The sequence below is a fragment of the Choristoneura fumiferana genome, chromosome 27, assembly GCF_025370935.1.
Source record: "Choristoneura fumiferana chromosome 27, NRCan_CFum_1, whole genome shotgun sequence".
Taxonomy (NCBI): Eukaryota; Metazoa; Arthropoda; class Insecta; order Lepidoptera; family Tortricidae; genus Choristoneura; species Choristoneura fumiferana.
In genome coordinates, this window is record NC_133498.1 from 1861209 (window position 1) to 1880061 (window position 18853).

An 18853-nucleotide genomic window follows, 5' to 3' on the forward strand; every position below is an offset into this window, starting at 1 on the left:
CCCACGCAAAATGTAATATATAACAATATTTTAACATAGTCCTATGTTTATTGAATATGTTAATCAAAATTATATCTACTTGTATTAATATAGAGTCGAATTTTGATCGCTCTAAAACTAGAGCATTAGGTATGTAGGTAGGTGTTGGCCGCTACGCCCACTGCTCTCTAAAATATTACAACCAATTATAATATACACGCAAATAGTTGTTCTAAAAATATATTATGTTTTATTATGTTTGGACACTATTGATGAGGCACGGGACTGTGCCGATCTTGAAGAGTTCACGATAGCAGCAGTGCTCTTACAGTCTATACAATAATAGTACATTACTGTATAGGCCGGCAACCCCGCGTTCCGGCCGTGGCTTGTATAGTGCTTTTCTCAAACAAGACATGAAATAAAATAAAAATAAAAAATAAGAATGAAGCTGGCGGGACGCTAGTCTCGTCGCCGTGTTGTGTGGCTGCTGGCGCGGCGGCTGCGGGCGGTGCTGGCGGCGAGCGAGCGCCGTACCGTAGCTCGCATTGAAACAAAAGGCGGTTACATTGCCGGCCGAGGGCGGGAAATTTGTATAATAGTACATTACTGTAGAGGCCGGGAAGTAGGGGGTGGCCGGCCAAGCAGATATAGATGGCCGAGCGTAGCGAGGCCGGATAGGGATGAGAGGCCGGCAACCCCAGGTTCCGGCCGAGGCTTGTATAGTGCTTTTCTCAAACATTACATGGAATAAAAAAAAAAATCAACATTTGTCAATAAAGGTAAAGGAGGTGATTATTTTTAAATATTTATGCAAAGAAACGTACGCTTATTAAAGTTATGCCAAGCCATTGTTATGACAAAATAAATTATGGGTTATGCGAATTAATTATTATGCGTATAACGCGATAATGTGCCAATTTAAAATAGGATATGCGCGGTCGCGTTTTTAGCTCGCGTGACTTTTGTATTACTTTCAATATTGATGTATATGTATGTATGTTTGTATGTAAATACTTTATTGTACATAAAACAAAAATAATATAAAAAGAAAACAACAAAACAAAAAGAGTACAAAGGCAAACTTATCCCAATATTTATTGTGAGTGTACCTTATCCTTTAGTTGACAGACTACCGTTAGATTGAAATATAATCATACAAAAACCCTTTCCCAGTCCGCTGTGACCGCGTGGTAAATATTGCATGAATCACGACGATCCCGCCGCATCCTGTTCCCATCGCATTGTGAGGCGCTTCCTGCACGCTGCGCAAGTTACAGGCTGCGGCGGTGACGGCGGTGTGAGGTACAAGCTGAAGCGATAGCGGATCAGCTGGAATCATACCGACGACCGTACAGTAGATGAGCAGTTGTGGGGCTCAAAATTATCTTAACACTCTTACTATCTCCTTAGCGGTAGAGTCGTGTGTAGATCATGGTTCTTATTACAATGTCTTTAATGTCTAATTTTGACAAAAGCACGCGGTTTCGCGAATGACACTCCACTTCTGCTGCTGACTGTATTCAAATTTAAATCTTTTACTCTGTAAACAGGCCGCAATTGGCTCTTTTACATGACATTTATTTTTTAAACTACAGGTGCTTTCGGAAAGGCCATTGCCAAGAAGAATGCGCCGCAAGAAACTTGACAGAAAGTCGTCTTTCAAAATAAACTGGTACTTGGTTTAGGCTCACCCGTGAAAATGACGTCATTAATTATATCATTTAAATGCGCTGTCGGAATAAAGAATGTTTTAATCAGTTCTAATCTAATCACTTCCAACTTCCAATCTATATCAAGATACATGTGTATCGTGAGTTTGTACGAGTATAATCTCTCATCTAAACGGTTCCAACGGAAGAACAGCGTCGGCCGCAAGGTTGACATCATGCTGAGTTGGGACCATTTCGTGACAAAATTTGTCTCGATTTCCTTGTTTATTTTTATCTGCTTTATAAATATCACGAATAAATGTTTTTCTTGCTTTCTTTTTTTCTTTCTTTATAGAAAAGAAACAAATTGCATTGATAGTTTTAGTAAAGCGCTATTAAATCCTAATGAAGGTTGATCTCAGTTGCCAATTCAGTTTGGCCCATGCTTGGCCAGATTTAACGTCGTAAGTGAAAACTGCAATGTGAGTGGAGGTCTGTGGCCAGCAGGGTGAAGTTTATAGGCTGAAGATGAAGATCACAATGATTGAATAAATTAATAACAATAAGTTAAAAAAAAACAAGTTTTTGCTGATTGTACTTTTTATTGCTCTTCGTAGAGGTACATACATTCACACATAGCTATTCATATTACGCATCCATATCAAATTGTCAAGTCAAACAAAGGCTTGAAAAAATACGAAACTATTATATTATCCATCGAATATACTTATTGTTATCGCTGTCGCCTATGACTTGTTCGCCGTTCATCCAACGGGACTCTCTTTTTGTACAGGGTTCATGAATACGCTTCAATTAATTCGTAGTGATCTTCTTAATTCATTTTAATTAATTAACGGAACCAATCGGCATCTATTTCTCGTTTGTTTTTCTTTTTCAAACAAACAGATATAAGCATTTGTACCTACATATAATAAAGGGTTCGAAAGTAGAACCGAAATTCGTAATTCCCTCTCGCTCGTTTGAGACAAATGTGACAAAGAGAGTAGTTTTGGGTTCTCATGGCGTTTACAGTCAAGTGTAACGATGGTAAGTGGCCATCGTCAGAGGGTAGCGGTGGTTAAAGCTGCAGGTTCCCGGTGGAAGCTGCTTCCAACCGAAGCAACTTGAGGTCTATGGGGAAGGCCTATGTCCAACAGTGGACGTCCTACGGCTGATATGTTGATGATGCTTTACATTCCGGAACGCGGCAACAAGAAAGCAGGGTTTATTCAAGTTTTAACTATTTGTTTGAATCGCTGCGTTCTGGACGGCGTATCGCGTAGCAAAATCCATTAGGGCGTAATAGACGGGTCGAAAGTATCGCGTTACCGTTTCAGAGTGGTTAGAAAAACATTGCGTTAGAAACCTTTCTTTTGTCACTTCTGGTTGTTTTTAAAGATTTTATTTAGTTTCACCTGCCTGATTCTCAATAGAAAAGTTTAGCAACAACTAACCTCTTTCTTTACTCATAAAGACCGAACCACTTTAACTATGATTATGTTTGAATAAAAGTTCTTACGTTCCTCATTCGGTATAGCTCCATAACCGACTGCGACAGAAAAGGCTCGAAGTATCTGTTTCATTTCCCTGTGCACTTTTAAGGCGTGCTCTAACGCAGTGGACGCTGGACAATGCTGGAGATAACGCTTTGTTGCACTGCTGGCCGCAATGGTGGCTGTTGTAATTAATTGCATGCAACCTAAGTATACCTTTAATAGTGTTTACATTTATAGTATTAGTAGAATGTGTACTTTTGTTGTGAAGTGTCTCACTCATGGCCAAAGGCCTCCCTGAGGCATGAACAATTGGGCTAATTGTACACATGTAGTGAGTAATGTTTTGCGATCGTACCTTATCAAAAAAGGAAAGGAAAGGATAGGTTCGTATTGATATTGCTTTCTCAATTAGCTTCACTAAAATATTAAAGTATATTGACCCGGATAACTCACGTCTTAAATCGAGTTTAGCTGGACATGTTTCGGGCTAATCCGTAGCCCTTCGTCTTCGGAGCAACGCGACTCGGCGGCTGCTGCAACACGCCACCGCTCTGCTCGCGCGACTACCCACGAAACTGACACCGGCACACAACTACCCGCGTTTTCATCATCATTTTCATTACAACTGTCAAAAGTAGGGTAGCACACAACACTAACAACATCGCTCTGTAAAGGTACGTTCACACAGAAAACAGGACGACAAGGGGTCTCCTGTGGCCGAGCACTCAATGGACTCGGATTCGACGCACTATATCAGATTTGATAGGGAAGACGAACGGCTACGGATTAGCCCGAAGCATGTCGGGCTAAACTCGATTTAAGACGTGAGTTATCCGGGTCAATATATTTAATATGAGTGAGTCTCACGGTAGTTTCATGTTTAACATAGCTTCAGTAAACTTAAGTAAGCTAGTTGAGAAGCAATACCAATACGAACTTTGTCGACTAGAACTGTAATTGGAATCAGTAATTTTGTTACAATGAAGTTACTTGTATTTGTCACTTTGGGTGATGACAAACTGCTGTGATGATATTCAGTTTAATTTAATTAGGCTATAAAATGGCTCTTAAATCCACATGTCGTAACCTCTATATTTATAATGATGACCGAACTGTTTGTAGAAGAATTATAATTTTAAATCAATCCATGGTTTTATGGCCAACTAATGAACGAATACTAGTTTAATCGATTGCGGAATAAATCGATTATTCGATTGAATATACATCGATTTTTTAATCAGCGTGTCTGCGGATAAATGCTATGAAATAGCCGCTGTAGTACCCATGCGGCCTTACCTTAAAATTACGCATTAAGAGAAGTCTCTTCGTTCCATTCTCCATACAAACGTAGTCCCGGTCTCATTTGAAAACCAGGCAACAGAAATAAATGAAATTTTGTAAGTATGGACTAGACGTAGTTATCTATGCCTTTGGTTTTTCAGATTTTCATATAAATGTGTAATATCAGAATTACAGGAGCCCAAAAGTCGACAAAAAAAAGATGTCAACTTTGCACGAGAATTACAGACTAATAAAGCATTCTTACAAAAATCGGAATAATCACAGGCATAGAAAATATAATGAATATCTTGATTGTAAAATATCATTCATTTCTGTGCTAAACTTTTCGTATAATATGTGGACAACGAAACCCAAAATTCAACCGCCCTAATTGAAAGCCTACAGCTATCGATATAAATTACGGACGTCGTTACGGAAGGCATAGGGGGGGACGGCTGCGAGCGCTAATGTCACGAGCGATAAAGACAGCAATTCCAAACGAATACCTAGCGCGGCCGGCAGGGAAACTCTTAATACAGTGCGCATTTCCAAGACGTCGCCTCATTTTCATGTGAGAAATAAATGCAGCAGCGGCCTTAGGGGGTGGCGAACAGGGCAATCGCCTGGGGCCTCGCGCAACAACCCAAGTAAATTTAAAAAAATATAGTTTTTTTTAACTAGGTATATTTTCGCATTCCATACTTTTCACGAAGGACAAAGGGTTTCGCAAAGACCTGCCGCCCGGAGCCTCGCAATGGGTAAGGCCGCCGCTGGATACATGCTACAGCTGGGCGCAGGCCTCTTTTTAGATTAAGAGGTCTTGACCACGCATACGCAGTGTGGATTGAGAACGTTATAACACGCACCAACCGGCTGAATCGCAGGAGTGTGCAGGTTCCCTCACGATGTTTTCCTTGAGTGAAAAGCTTAATTCGATGTAATTTAGTAAGTTTTCAAAACTCAATTCATATTTTGCTTTTGATTATAGCTTGATACTTCGACTGACTTGTGAGAAGAATTCAATGGGATGTATATGGCCAACTAATGAATGAAGATGTTCCACATCGATTGCGGAAAAGGGATTAGTCAATGAATATACAGATTTTTTATCAGCGTGTCCTATAAATGCTATGAAATAGCCGCTGTAGTACCCATGCCGCCTTACCTTAAAATTACGCATTAAGAGAAGTCTCTTCGTTCCATTCTCCATACAAACGTATCATCTTAAACGTACGTCTCATTTGAAAACCAGGCAACAGAAATAGATGAGTTAGGTTGTTTCTTTTGTGGTACGGATCCCTAAAAATGTAAATACATCCGATACTTAAAGATAAGCTAAATAGTTTTTAATATAGTCATCAGCAGATAAGCTGTCTGGCGTTCTGTATAATTCGCAAGGTGAAGTGTATGACACATCCGTTGCGAGATACTGACTGCCTCGAATGAATAACAAGGGTTTACTATTTTGAACATGAAACTACCGTGAGACTCACTCATATTAAATATATTGACCCGGATAACTCACGTCTTAAATCGAGTTTAGTCCGACATGTTTCGGGCTAAACCGTAGCCCTTCCTCTTCGGTAGTCGCGCGAGCAGAGCGGCGGCGCGCAGTGCGCGTGTTGCAGCAGCCGCCGAGTCGCGTTGCTCCGAAGATTAGCCTGAAACATGTTGAATAAATAAATAAATAAAAAAAATGACAGGCTTAACTCGATTTAAGACGTGAGTTATCCGGGTCAATATATTTAATATGAACAAGGGTTTATATCAAATTAAAAATATATTTATTCAATTCTACTGATGAACTGATGTGGTCTAAGGCACAGGACAAAACTATCGCATTTCCTCCCCCTGGGCCTATTTGGGAAATTAGCTTCGATACAGATTGAACAAAACAGAAATTGAGACTTCCGACCACATTTTGCCGACGGGACGGCCAAGTGGTTAGAGAACCTGGCTACGAAGCTTGAGGTCCCGGGTTCGATTCCCTACCAGGGCAGATATTTGTATGAATAAGACGAATGTTTGGTCTCGGGTCTTGGATACAACACTATGTATGTTTATCCGTTGAATAGTATCAATTTATAATTTGAAGACGCGTGAATCCTGGATGTTTTATTTTTTGATAATCATGTATGTTAAGTATGATTGTCGTAAGCCGTACTAGCACTTAGTTCCATCTTACAGACTAAACCAAAAAGTCTTTTCTGGGAAATTGCATAGTTTGCGGATACAAAATTCAGATCTATTGTCAAGAAGACATTAATATCAAAGGCGTTTATAAAGTTAATGATTATATCATGGATATTTGGAAATGATCATTAGCGATCCCTTCAAATAGCGAACCTACTGTGTTAAAAATAAAGTTTTATTTATTACATATTTTAATAATATTGTATCTTTTCCTCGTTGAGTTTCTTGCCGGATTCTTCTCAGCAGAGGTTTTTCCTTAGATTATTCATTCATAAGTGCTTTTATAGCCTATGAATAAAGATATTTTGACTTTACTTTGACTTATCCATAGTTGCTTAGTTTGGTAGGGACAAGTGTCCCATGATATTTATTATTATTTTTCTATTTTTGAGCGACCTTAGTTATTCCGTTTTTACATGGAAGAAGCATCCTTTGTGTGGTGGGACATTTTCATAATCAATTTCGCTATAATTTCTTTGGCAGATGTGTGGATATTCAGGGAGGGTTTGAAGAAAATGTGGCTCACACCTTCTCCTTAATTTTTTAAAACATCCATTTTTTTTGTTTATTGTATTGTTATGTATTATTCATATTATGTTTATATATGTATGCATATATTTGTATGTTAAGTCGCTATTATATATTTGTGTATTTTATTATTTAAAGCATTATATTGAAGCTTTCACTAGCTGTTTTAACTTTTAAACTCACTTTTGGTCTGTCCCTAACTGAAAACTCATCTCATCCAGAGGGATAAGTTCGCCTTTGTACAAATATCTCAATGTTTGTCAATTGTGTTTGTTACTTATTTTGTACAATAAAAAGTTTACATATACATACATACACATATATCAGTAGCATGAAAGTTCCACCCATGCGATTCAGTTTCTTCAACTCTACTACTCTGCATTTTTTTTCTAGCTATTTATTTGTTTCACAATAATCAATCTATATTATATAAATTAGAAATCCGGCAGGTGTTGTCTGTTATCGTCAGTGAATGATTGACTGATTGACATAGCAAGATGATGACTAATTACGATTGAAACTAAATTTTTACCGCCTATATTTTGTACTTAACGATTTATAATTAAAGACACGTGCAATAGAAGTGCCTTTAGCATTATTCTTTGTTTAGGTGTCATTGTATCCTTACATTAACCAGTAGGTAACACATATACAGATGCACGCACAGCACAGCACGCGCCCACGATTATGTTGTAATTGATAACGTTGCTACAAACCAGGGATCATCATCATGTCAGCCGTAGGACGTCCACTGTTGGTTATAGGCCTTCTCCATGGGCTTCCAGTTCCTATTCGGTTGGAAGCGGTCTGCAGGAAGATTAAATTTTTGTTTAATTGATTCATGAGTACTTAATTCGATTTGTTATTTTAGTAAAATGGAAGAAATTAGAAAACATACCTCAATAAAACAATTAATTTCCTAATGATTTTATTTCCGAAAAAAAAACAAAGTTAGAAAAAAAAATTTTTTCATGTTACATCACTAATCCACCGTGAATCTTCGGCTTTAGCCAAGTCATCCAACTCGCTGGTGGACGCGGTCTGCATTCGAGAAATTTTCGGCCCAACGGCCATCTGTTCTCCGTGCTATATGTCCTGCCCATTGCCACTCCAACGAGCTGATTCGCTTGGCTATGTCCGTGACCCTCGTTCTTCTCCGTATCACCTAATTTTTTATTCGATCCCGTAGAAAAATCCCGTGTATAGCTCTCTCCATGGCTCGCTGTGCAACTCTGAATCTGTAAGGGTTATAGTGAAGCATTTATGTAATTTCGTAAGTATTTATTGTAATTTTGCAGAAAAAAAGTACTTTCTTTTGTATCAAATAATAAATGCTGAACGAAACGAAAGCCGTTAATGACCGTAACTATAATATAAACCCTTTTATAATTTGCGCGTAAAAGCTGCATTTACGCAATTACCGCTTACCCGATGCCTTAAAAAGCACACAAAGCCCCTGAAAGCGTGCGCCGGTTTCGCAACTTTTCATTGTGCTTTTGTAAGGACATGCTGGTCTTAAACGGTCGGCATTCGTTTATGTTGAATCAAGGAACTAACTCGTTTTGTTATTAAGAACTGTTAGTTTTAAAGACTATCGTGAGATAGTGTTTGTCGCGTTGTATGAGTTATTTAGCTAGTTAAAAGTTACAAACAAACGTCCTCTCACCCTAAACGCGTATTACTAAACACGTATTATCTCCGTCGTGGGTAAAAGAGCATAACGTAACTGTTTTCTTCAAAACTTGTCCCAAAAAAGCTAAAAAAAATCCTCGAAGATTTATTTATCAATGACAAAATGCTGTACAGCATTACAGTCGGGTCAATATCAAAGCGCTGTAAAATTTAAGTAAAAGATGCTATTTATGGTAAGGATCTTGGCTAAAGGCTTCTGGGCTAAGGTTGACGGTCTGATGTTGGAGCAGCAATTTAAGGCATTTGCCATTTAAACTAGTTCATTCATCATACTAACGTTCATATTATCTTCTTCCGCAGTACGGCAGCGACGAATTCGGCCATGACTCGCCGAGCCGGTACGCTTCGCCGAAGGGCGCGGGCGGCGGCGCCTACCAGGAGCCCTACTACGCGGGCGGCGAGTGGGCGGGCGGGTACTACCAGCCGCCGCCGCCCTACCAGCACGACACTTACGGCGCGTCGCCAGGTATGCTCGGACAAGTCTCTGATCCATAGCTTTGCGACCATTATGTATTGTCTATGTACAGCTCAGCGCTGCTCTTAACGCTTACAGGGGTGGGGGGGGGCACTGTCGCTTATGTTAGGAACCTGTGCTCTGGTGTCAGTCAGAGCCTGCCGACGCCAGGTGGCAAAGGGCGCAATAATATTTTTTCATGGGGATCTTTGATACGCGCTGGACAACCTGGCTCTGTCTATAATTTTTATATCTATAATGACGCGTGCAGCAAAGTAAAAATGTCATAACCTCCTGCAAGACGGTTTCAGAGACTCTTACGAAGTCTCGCTCTCTCTCTATCTAGCTATATATCTCGATGATCCACTGTCTTGACGCTGGTCCAGTCTCCACCACCCTTAAATTACGTCGTAGATATTTCAAACATTTTCGAACCACGATTGTCACACTGATTTATAAAAATGAAAATCGCAATTATTAGTTATGTTCTTGTGTCACAAATCGCCAGTGATTTGGTTTCGTACCTCATCATCAGGCCTACGCGTCTGTTCCGGACGAAATTTGGCGTGTTGCCTGTGCATAACGTCCTTGGTGGCTGACTAGACCGATGCGAGAGCGACATGTTCGTCCACAGGCCTGACAAGAGAAGTCTGCGGATGTTGGTGCAGAGCCGCCTTGGTGTCGTTTCTGTCTCTTGTCAGCAAGTGTCTTGAGCCAGGCTTCATCGCAGTACTTGTACCTACTTACATATTATTTCTGCATGTTTTAACACATGATCCATATGTGTTCCAGGGCTGCCGGGAGCGCCGAGCGAGCCGGCGGGCGGCGGCGCTGAGCTGCCGCTGCCCCCATGTCATCGTTCCGCGCGGCCGCCCCCCACCACTCCCCCACCGACCCCATGCTGGTCGCCAAGCCGCCGCTGCAGCCCGTGAGTATACTGACACTATGATATTCAAACTGTTACACTTAGCGCCATCTATCCACCTCGAACCAAGCTAGTGGAGGCTTATGTGAGAGAGCTATCGAGCGACAAGAGAGGTTTTCTACTGGTTCGGGGCTTCGTCGATAGATGGAGCATCGGCGATGACCGGACGGGGATAATTCAATTCTGTCACTATTTCAATAAACCGATGAACAAGTAAGATCGCTGCCTGAATTACTCCATCTTTCTTTTCCTACAACTAATAAACACCAGAGATGTGCGAGGATGCGCTTTGAGGAATGTGTGCGTCATGAACCAATAGAAACGCTTTATTTACCTGCCCTCGCTCAGCGCAGTGTGCTAGTGGAAACAGCTCACCGGAGCGAAGTTTTTGTATTTACAAAACAAGGGAAGGATGTGTGCGAGACACATTTGCGAAGTACTCAGTCCGCCTCACCGCACCCCGCTCGCTTATTTGAAAAGATCCCGCTACACGCCCTCGCACCGCTCAATTACCCCGCGCATCTCTGGTGGAAAGTAGTGGAATCGTGGCCTTACCACTCGATTTTATTTCTGTGAAAAATTAAGATCTACCACTTAAAGCTGGACACTTCTGCAACTTTTCCCTCGTAAGATATCGTTCTCCTTCCCGCTGTCTACTTGTAAATCCAACTAGTAAAGTTTAAAGGCCGATGCACATCAGATGACACGCACACGCACCAGTTGTAATATATGAAACTGTATATAGAAAGGTACACACGCCACGCATCTGGTCTGGCATCTTTCTATACAGTTTCATACATTACATCTGGTGTGCATCGGCCTTAACACTGTGCGGTGTCAGATGTACGCGTCGGCGAGCACCGCGGCGGTAGCGGGCGCGGAGGGCGCGGGCAGCCTGTCCTCTTACGGGTCGTCGCCGTCGACGCCGGTGCACTCGCCGCCGCCGCTGCCGGCCCGCCTCTACCCGCACAAGCACTCGCCGCACCATCCGCATCTGCACCACCACAATCCTCAGGTGACTGACGATCGCTTACACCACCTAAGGTAGAAATTGCGTCACATTATAGTCACTCGGAAGACTCCACCCACTTAGAATACCAACAAATTCAAATTCAAATTCAAATCATTTAATCAGTAAATAGGCCGCAATGTTCACTTTTACACGTCATTTTTTAAACTACCAGCGCTTTCGGAAAGACCATCATTGCCAAGAAGAATGCGCCGCAAGAAACTTGGCAGAAAGTCATTTTTTCATAATAATATAATTACAAATAAAATACTTAAAAACTATAGTATACAATTAAAGAAAAAAAAATACAAAAAATAATAATTATTATAGCAGCGCAACACTCAAGTGACTGACGACCACTTACAACTCCTGCGGTAGTAGTTGCATCACATTATAGTCACTCGAAGACGTCCACTGCTGGACAAAGGCCTCCCCCTTAGAACGCCACAATGAACGACAACTCGCCACTTGCATCCACCGGTTTCCCGCTACTCTCACGATGTCGTCAGACGTCGTCGGGCTGATGATGATGATGATGATGATAGTCACTCGGGAGACCCCACCCACTTCGAATACCATTAGCACAACACGCAGGTGACTGACGACTTCTTACACCTACGGCAGCCGTTGTTCGCACGTCATAGTCAGTTGGAAGACGTCTATCCAATCCACTCAGAAGAACAATATTAACACACCGCTGAAGTCATAAGTGGCAATCACTTGCTGTTCAGTAGATACAAGATCTATTTTAAGGTCGTCATCATCAATGTGTTGCTGTTATCTAGTTCTTACTTCTTTCTGTTGAAAAAAGTGGCCTGGAAGCGTCTATTGCTTGCCTTGTAATGTTCTCACCGTGTACTTGTTTTCAGTATCGCTTACTATTGTGGTGTACAATAATGTGTCATTGTAACGTATCGTTCTGCCGGCAGTCGAACTGGGTGGCGAGCGGTGTGGCGTCCCCGCCGGGCGCGGCGCCGGCGCACGCGCTGCCCGGCGCGCCGCTGCCCAACGGGCACCACCACGTGCCCGTGTTCCCGCCCGCCGTCATGGTTAGTACGCACACAGAGTCATGCCCACGGGCGCACGCCCACAGATACATGCCCACAGGCGCGTGCTCAACAGATACAAGCCCACAGATACACGCCCACAAATATTTACATGCCCACAGACGCATGCCCGCAGATACACGCTCACAAACGCACGCACACAAACACATGCTCACAAACAGACGCACCCAGACATGTGCGTACATAAAAAAACGAGACAACTACAATAATAAAAAACGACTATACTAGATACTAAATTTTTTAATGATATTTTTAGCATGTCTCCGTAGCATGATTATTTGTAATACTGAGTTTTTTTTACATATTTTATTGGTTAGTCCAATTGTTTGTCTTAAAATTCTAACCAATCATATTTAGGAAGTAAACTTTTGGACCTTGACCCCTAGAAGGTGTCAGCATGCAGATTTCACTGTGCTTGAAATTGGTTCACTAAAGTTCTTACAGTTTTTTTAATACCTGAAATCTGCAATGTTAACATCTTAAATATTACAATGATCACAGTTTAAAAGTTCCAAAAGCAGTTTATATCTCTCACATGTTTTTCAGTGGACATTTTTTTATTCATTCTGGCTTTCATAAATGCTTGTCACTAGTCTGAATTTAAAAAGAGATCTCTCATTTTATTACTGCTCGCGGTAGAATTTTTTTTACGAATGTTTGACTACTTTACAGTTTATTCGAACAGAACAGACTGACCAAAGGTCTAGAAATAAAGGGGGTGCCACTTTGTTCTTATTGTCGTATTTTTGACGCTGATTGCTTGTATATGTGGCAACGCTTTTGTTTTTTCATCCGTTTCTAGACTATTGGTTAGTATCTAGGATGAATGGATAACAAACTTATGCTTTGCTATTCCGAAACCACACTGCTACTGTCTCAGTCTTGCGCGTGTGGTAGAGGTATAGCAAGGTTACAATTTTAGTTCTTTGATATGGACCTCCCCACATATTAACGCCGGGATCAATCGGGTCGATATGAATTCGCATATCTGAATACTCATAATGTTAATTGGCATAACGATGAATTGACATAATTTTTTCAAGCATGACGGTAGTAAGACTCTTTCCAATAATAAATGGGAAAAGGCGTATTGCTCACAGGCAAACTGAATTACATGATAAGTTGGAAAGTCTATTCATTTCACGTTTGCTACGAGTATGTTCAACCATGCTCAAATGGTTGTCCCAGGAAATAGTGCCAAGCGAAAGTCTATTATTAATTCAATGTTATGCAAATTCATATTATGACAATACAATACAATACAATACAATGAGGGTTTTTCGACAGGCCAAATATCGCTAGATGGCGTTAGTACCTACAGCGAGGTCCGTTTGACATATCTGTAACGCTTGTGATTGGACAAGTATCTAAATGAGCCAATCGCAAGCAAGACTGAAACGTCAAATTGACTTCACGATACTAACGCCATCTAGCGATATTTCACCTATCGAAAAACCCTATGCAAAATAAGGGGATCGATCATTTGTGTATTTTTATTTGTTAGCGTTCAGTTTAGTTGGTGTTTAGACTTGGAACGTGTAGCTTCTATTTGCTCGGGGCTTTTTACATATTTCATTAAAACTTGCAGATAACTAGAAGACATTAACATTTAATGGAGCATCAATTCTTTACAATGATTTGCTAAGAAATATAAATATTTATGTAAGTAATTTATGCTTCATTAGCTGTTCCTTCGACTGCGATGCTTGTATTAAAATTGTAAATAAAATTTTGAAATCGTTGCTTAAATACGAAAGGGCCACAAATAAAAAAAAATGTTTCAATCGCAATAATTGCATTTTAAATGCTATTTAACGTGCAACTAATACAACAAAAATATTTATTTTATTTTTTATTTGTGGCCCTTTTGTATTGAAGCAGCGAAAAATGCCCTAACTTTTTTTATTATGAATTAATCCGAATTTATGTTTGATTTTTGTTTCAGTGTATGCTATGATTTTGACAGTACCAAGTTACATGTAGAAATATGTTTTTTATTATTACAATTCATTTCTAAAATGTCTACAAAAAGTGTTTTGGCAAATCATAGCATATTACAAAAGTTTTTGTGTTTTTTTTTAATATCAGCGACTAGTGTGGAGCTTGTACCATTACCCTTAGATGTTTTAGTAGACGTAGAGTGTGGTTTAGTAGCTAGCTTCTCATACTCTAACGGGAAGACAGACATACATCATAACATACACCTTCGCCGCCAAAAGTTTTAACAAACTTGAGTTAGGCATTTAATATCAGATTCATGTTGAACTTATCTCCTATGGCTTGCGCCAGAGGTGTCGTACCAACTGGACCACCGGGGAAACCGACCAACCGGAAATCTTAAAAAAAAAAACTTTAATTTCGTTGAGTCGTGTCTTCGTGTCGTTCTTTCTTATCCTAACATTATTTCACAAAATTTAAGAAACATCCTCAATTAAACCTGAAAGTATATGACACCTAAAAATTCTATGAATCTCACCGATTATCAAGATATGACCTTAATTGTAAATGACCAAAAATAAAACATTTTTTCACTTCTCATGCTCGTAAAGTTCGTGTTTATGCTTGGTCTAGGCGACATAAAATGACTTTTTATGCTCTAGTGCATAAAGCAAAAACTTCGTCTAAGACCAAGGTAATCAGGTGTCAATGAATGTCATATGAATGTCTCGGGTAAAATGGCTCGTTTTATGCTCTTGTTGTACAATCTACTATTGAGCTTCTTTTGACCCAAATCAGATTAAATCTTAAGTTAGCTGCTGTAAAATGTTCTGCAAACAAATACATAGGGTTTAAATGTATCTAGTAAACAGCTGAATATCCGGAAACAAAATACGCATTGTTCCATGCTAGAAAAGGATAGAATTTTAAATCAAAATCAAAGAGCTGTTGTAGAATAGAATAAGAAAAAATCAAATCGGACGACTAGCGTAAGAAAGTCAAACATGTCTTTAGATATACGAAATTGGACTTGTTTCAAATATGTGGTGATCGAATTTGCTTAGTGTTTAGATGTGTATGGTCGCTAATCTATGATGGTATCTCTCGAAAGTTGAGGTCTCGTTTAGCTTAATTTAGCATTGGACTATAGGTGTTAGTATCTTACGGCCTCATTTATTTAAGGATCTCACTTGTTTGGGGCCTCACTAGTGTAAGGGTCTCACTCGTGTTAGGGTCATGTAGGAATGCCACTAGTGTAAGAGCCGCACTTTATAGGTGTATCAATCGCGTAGGGGTATCACTAATGAAATAGTCTCAATGGTGGTAAGTAGGGTATCACTCACGTGATTTCCGCTAGTGGAAGGGCATCCCTCTGTAAGGGTCTCACTGGTGGAAGATTCTCACAGGAGCCTCATTCGTGTAAAGGACTCACTAATGGAAGAGTCAATAGCGTAGGTAGGGTATCACTCTCGTAAGAGTCCCGCTAGTAGAAGAGTCACTCACTCGTATAAGGGTCTAACAAATAAAATAGTCTCGATAGTGCAATAGTGTAGGTAGGGTATCACTCGCCTAAGAGTCCCGCTAGTGAAGGAATCTCACTTTATTGAGGCCTCATTCGTGTAGAGGTATCACTAATTGAATAGTCTCAATAGCGTAGGTAGGGTACCACTCATACCCTAGTGGAAGGGTCTCGTTCGTAAAAGGGTCTCACTAATAGCATAGTCTCAATAGCGTAGGTAGGGTACCACTCTCGTAAGAGTCAGAGTCCCGTTAGTAGAAGGGTCTCACTCTGGGTGGCTAGTAGAGGGGTCTCAGCGCTAATGTCTCGGGGTGTGGTCGCTCCACGGCCGGTCGCTGACGGTGGCTGATCGTGTACTGCCGTAGGGCGCGCCGGCGGAGCAGAGACAGCTCGACGAGGCGATGGTGTTTCTACGAGAACACTCCGACGTCGTCGTGAGTATTTAAACACCATAATTCTATACAGCTAGACAAGCGATTCTTATATTATATATTATTACTTATTATATACCTAGGACGTTGTTGCAAGTTAGTGAAATTTAAGGTAGCTAGAACATATTTAAAAATAAGAACAAAAAATATTGAGCCGGGTATCAAACGCGGGATCGATTCCCGCCTCCAGTATTCCTTTTTTTTGTGTGTTCTAGCTACGGTATGTTTACTTAAGTAGTTCCTAACGGGTAAACCAAAAATCAGAAATAAAAATGTCATGAAATTCGACAGTGATACTTAGGTTAGCATTTATCGGGAAGTTATCCTCGGAACCAATGGATTTTAGATATATTGATTTTAGTTCGTTTGGTGGCGCCATCTTACGCCTAATACGTGAATTACATTAGTTCTAATTACTTGACAACAGATGGCACTGCTCAACGCAGTAGGAATAATGTCGAAATACACTGAACGAAGTGTGTTCGTCTGTACTAATTATTAACATCCATGATAGGTACAATTACATTTGTCATATCATTATTTTAATGGAGCGACGAAGTTAAGTAACTATAAATATCACAGCTATTGAACAGGGCTCAATGAGGGCTATCGTTTTTTGTGTCACTAGATGGCGCACTGTTGCGTGAGGTTTTTAAGTATGGCTTTCAAAGTCTGTTATTACGGGCGTGAAAACAAAGTTTGGATTAAAATCATATTTAATACACCTTAAAACCGTACCATAAAAATATCGAGCATGCCACAGTGTTGCATAGTCCCCGTTTTGTTCGGAAAAAAGGAAGGACAAAGGTTTCCGAAATACAAAACTGTCTCAAAACACAGACATTCATTGCCCCGGAACGCATATTTGCCATAATTAATTTCAGATATTGCAAAATATTCACAAAATTATTCTAATTATAAGTAAACCCGCGTAGCTCACCCAAAAACTATGAAATTTGACATTTCGGAGACCTCACGCTACACTAGCGCCTCTAGTGGCGAATTCATACGCGATAGCCCTCATTGGATTATAGAGTACAGTCAAATAGTGAAAGAGATTTTGTATTGAATTGACGATATTTGCTTGAACTGTACTCGAGTCATGCAACTGGCCCAAGCGTTTGTATGAATCGTGGTAGAGCTGTTTTCAAGCGACTAGTTGACTGGCGTGGCATGGTTTGGTTTTTGCGCTTAATTTTTTTTTGCATTATTACAATTTTGACTCATAAAAATAACGCCTAGCAAAATAACAGATGTGTAAGTTTTTGAATTACGAGTAAGCGTTATAAATAAACATGTATTCAATTCCATGATTCGCAAGTGGCAAGCGTTTGTGAATTAGGTTAATTTTTAAACTTGTTTTTTTTTTGACCGTACACAATTATTTAATATTATTATGTCATAATTTGTCCATTTCCTGGACTGGTTTTTATATGTTTTTTTATTTACATACTACATCTGCAGGGCACATGCCTCCTCTCAGAGCGAAAGTAGTTCCCACACAGTTAAATTTCCTCGCAGGTGTGTGCAAGTTTCCTCGTGATGTTTTCCTTCACCGTAAAGGTCAAATTTCAAATGTAATTTTGCACATAAAGTTCGCAAAACTCAGGCGCGATCCCGGGATCTTTAACTATAGGTCAGACCATTAGGTTACCATGGCTTTTTCATGGAAAACTGACTGAATAACGTATATTGTCACCAGGGCGCCAGGATGGAGGAGAGGTTGGACGACGCCATCAATGTGCTTCGCAACCACGCGGAGGCGCCCGACCTGTACCCGCAGGACTCCCCGCTGCACCACCAGCCCGCCGGTGAGTGATAACGACGAGGGAGGGGGGCGATCATGTCATCAACGTAGATGCGTCATAGACATAGAATGCGACACATTTCAAAGATGACACGTTTGGAATGTCCCAATTTTTAACAACATATAATAAATCGAAAACCATTTGGAGAAATAGGCTTCGTGAAGCGTTTTCAGAAATCAGTTTCCAAAAATGTGATAAACTGAATTAAATAAACAAAATTTAAGTAATGACCCTCATTTGACCCCTGCAGTGTCCCGTCACAAAGGCAGTTATAAAGCAGGTCTACACGCAAATTGACAGTTTGAAATGTTCCTGTCCTGCTTATAATAGCAAAGAGTGACAAAGATACAACTTTAATCATATGATGCGCATCTGGCCTTAAACAGTTGTCATTTATCATCAAGTCCGAAATGTATACGAGTATTTCCAATGTATTTTTACAGATTAAATTATTAAATTACTACGTTACAAGTACGTACAAAACAATTTAAATATCAAATTTTAGTAAAAAAATATCTATTTACTATCACACCATTAAACAAACAGGAATAATCGAAGCTAAAAGAAGAGAAATAAATAAAACTATTTGTCATGGTTCATTTAGGACCCTAAACCGTGCTTAAATTATTGTCAAATTGTAATGCCACAGATTATATTACGAACAACCTGAATTTTTCCAGGCAATGGAATCACTGTGACGTCATCCAGCGTATTTCGTAAAAAAAAAATATAAAAAATTAAATACTCATCCAAATTCAAAATCAATGAAAATGGTATCTTAAAATATCCTATTCTTTCCAAAAATAAAATAAAAACTATACTTAGGTCCAATATTACGAAGTGCAAAATTCGAACTTTATACCTTGCTGTCTCGCTGACGC

General features: G+C 40.1%; 1 protein-coding gene across 1 annotated transcript in view; it reads left to right on the top strand.

The window, feature by feature from the left end:
* da (transcription factor daughterless) overlaps nucleotides 1-18853 on the top strand; it is a 65000-nt gene that overhangs the window by 27523 nt on the left and 18624 nt on the right. The window contains 7 exon segments of the mRNA XM_074108660.1: nucleotides 9122-9287; nucleotides 10068-10124; nucleotides 10127-10203; nucleotides 11042-11215; nucleotides 12139-12258; nucleotides 16099-16167; nucleotides 17867-17975. Coding sequence (XP_073964761.1) covers nucleotides 9122-9287; nucleotides 10068-10124; nucleotides 10127-10203; nucleotides 11042-11215; nucleotides 12139-12258; nucleotides 16099-16167; nucleotides 17867-17975 — 772 coding nt within the window.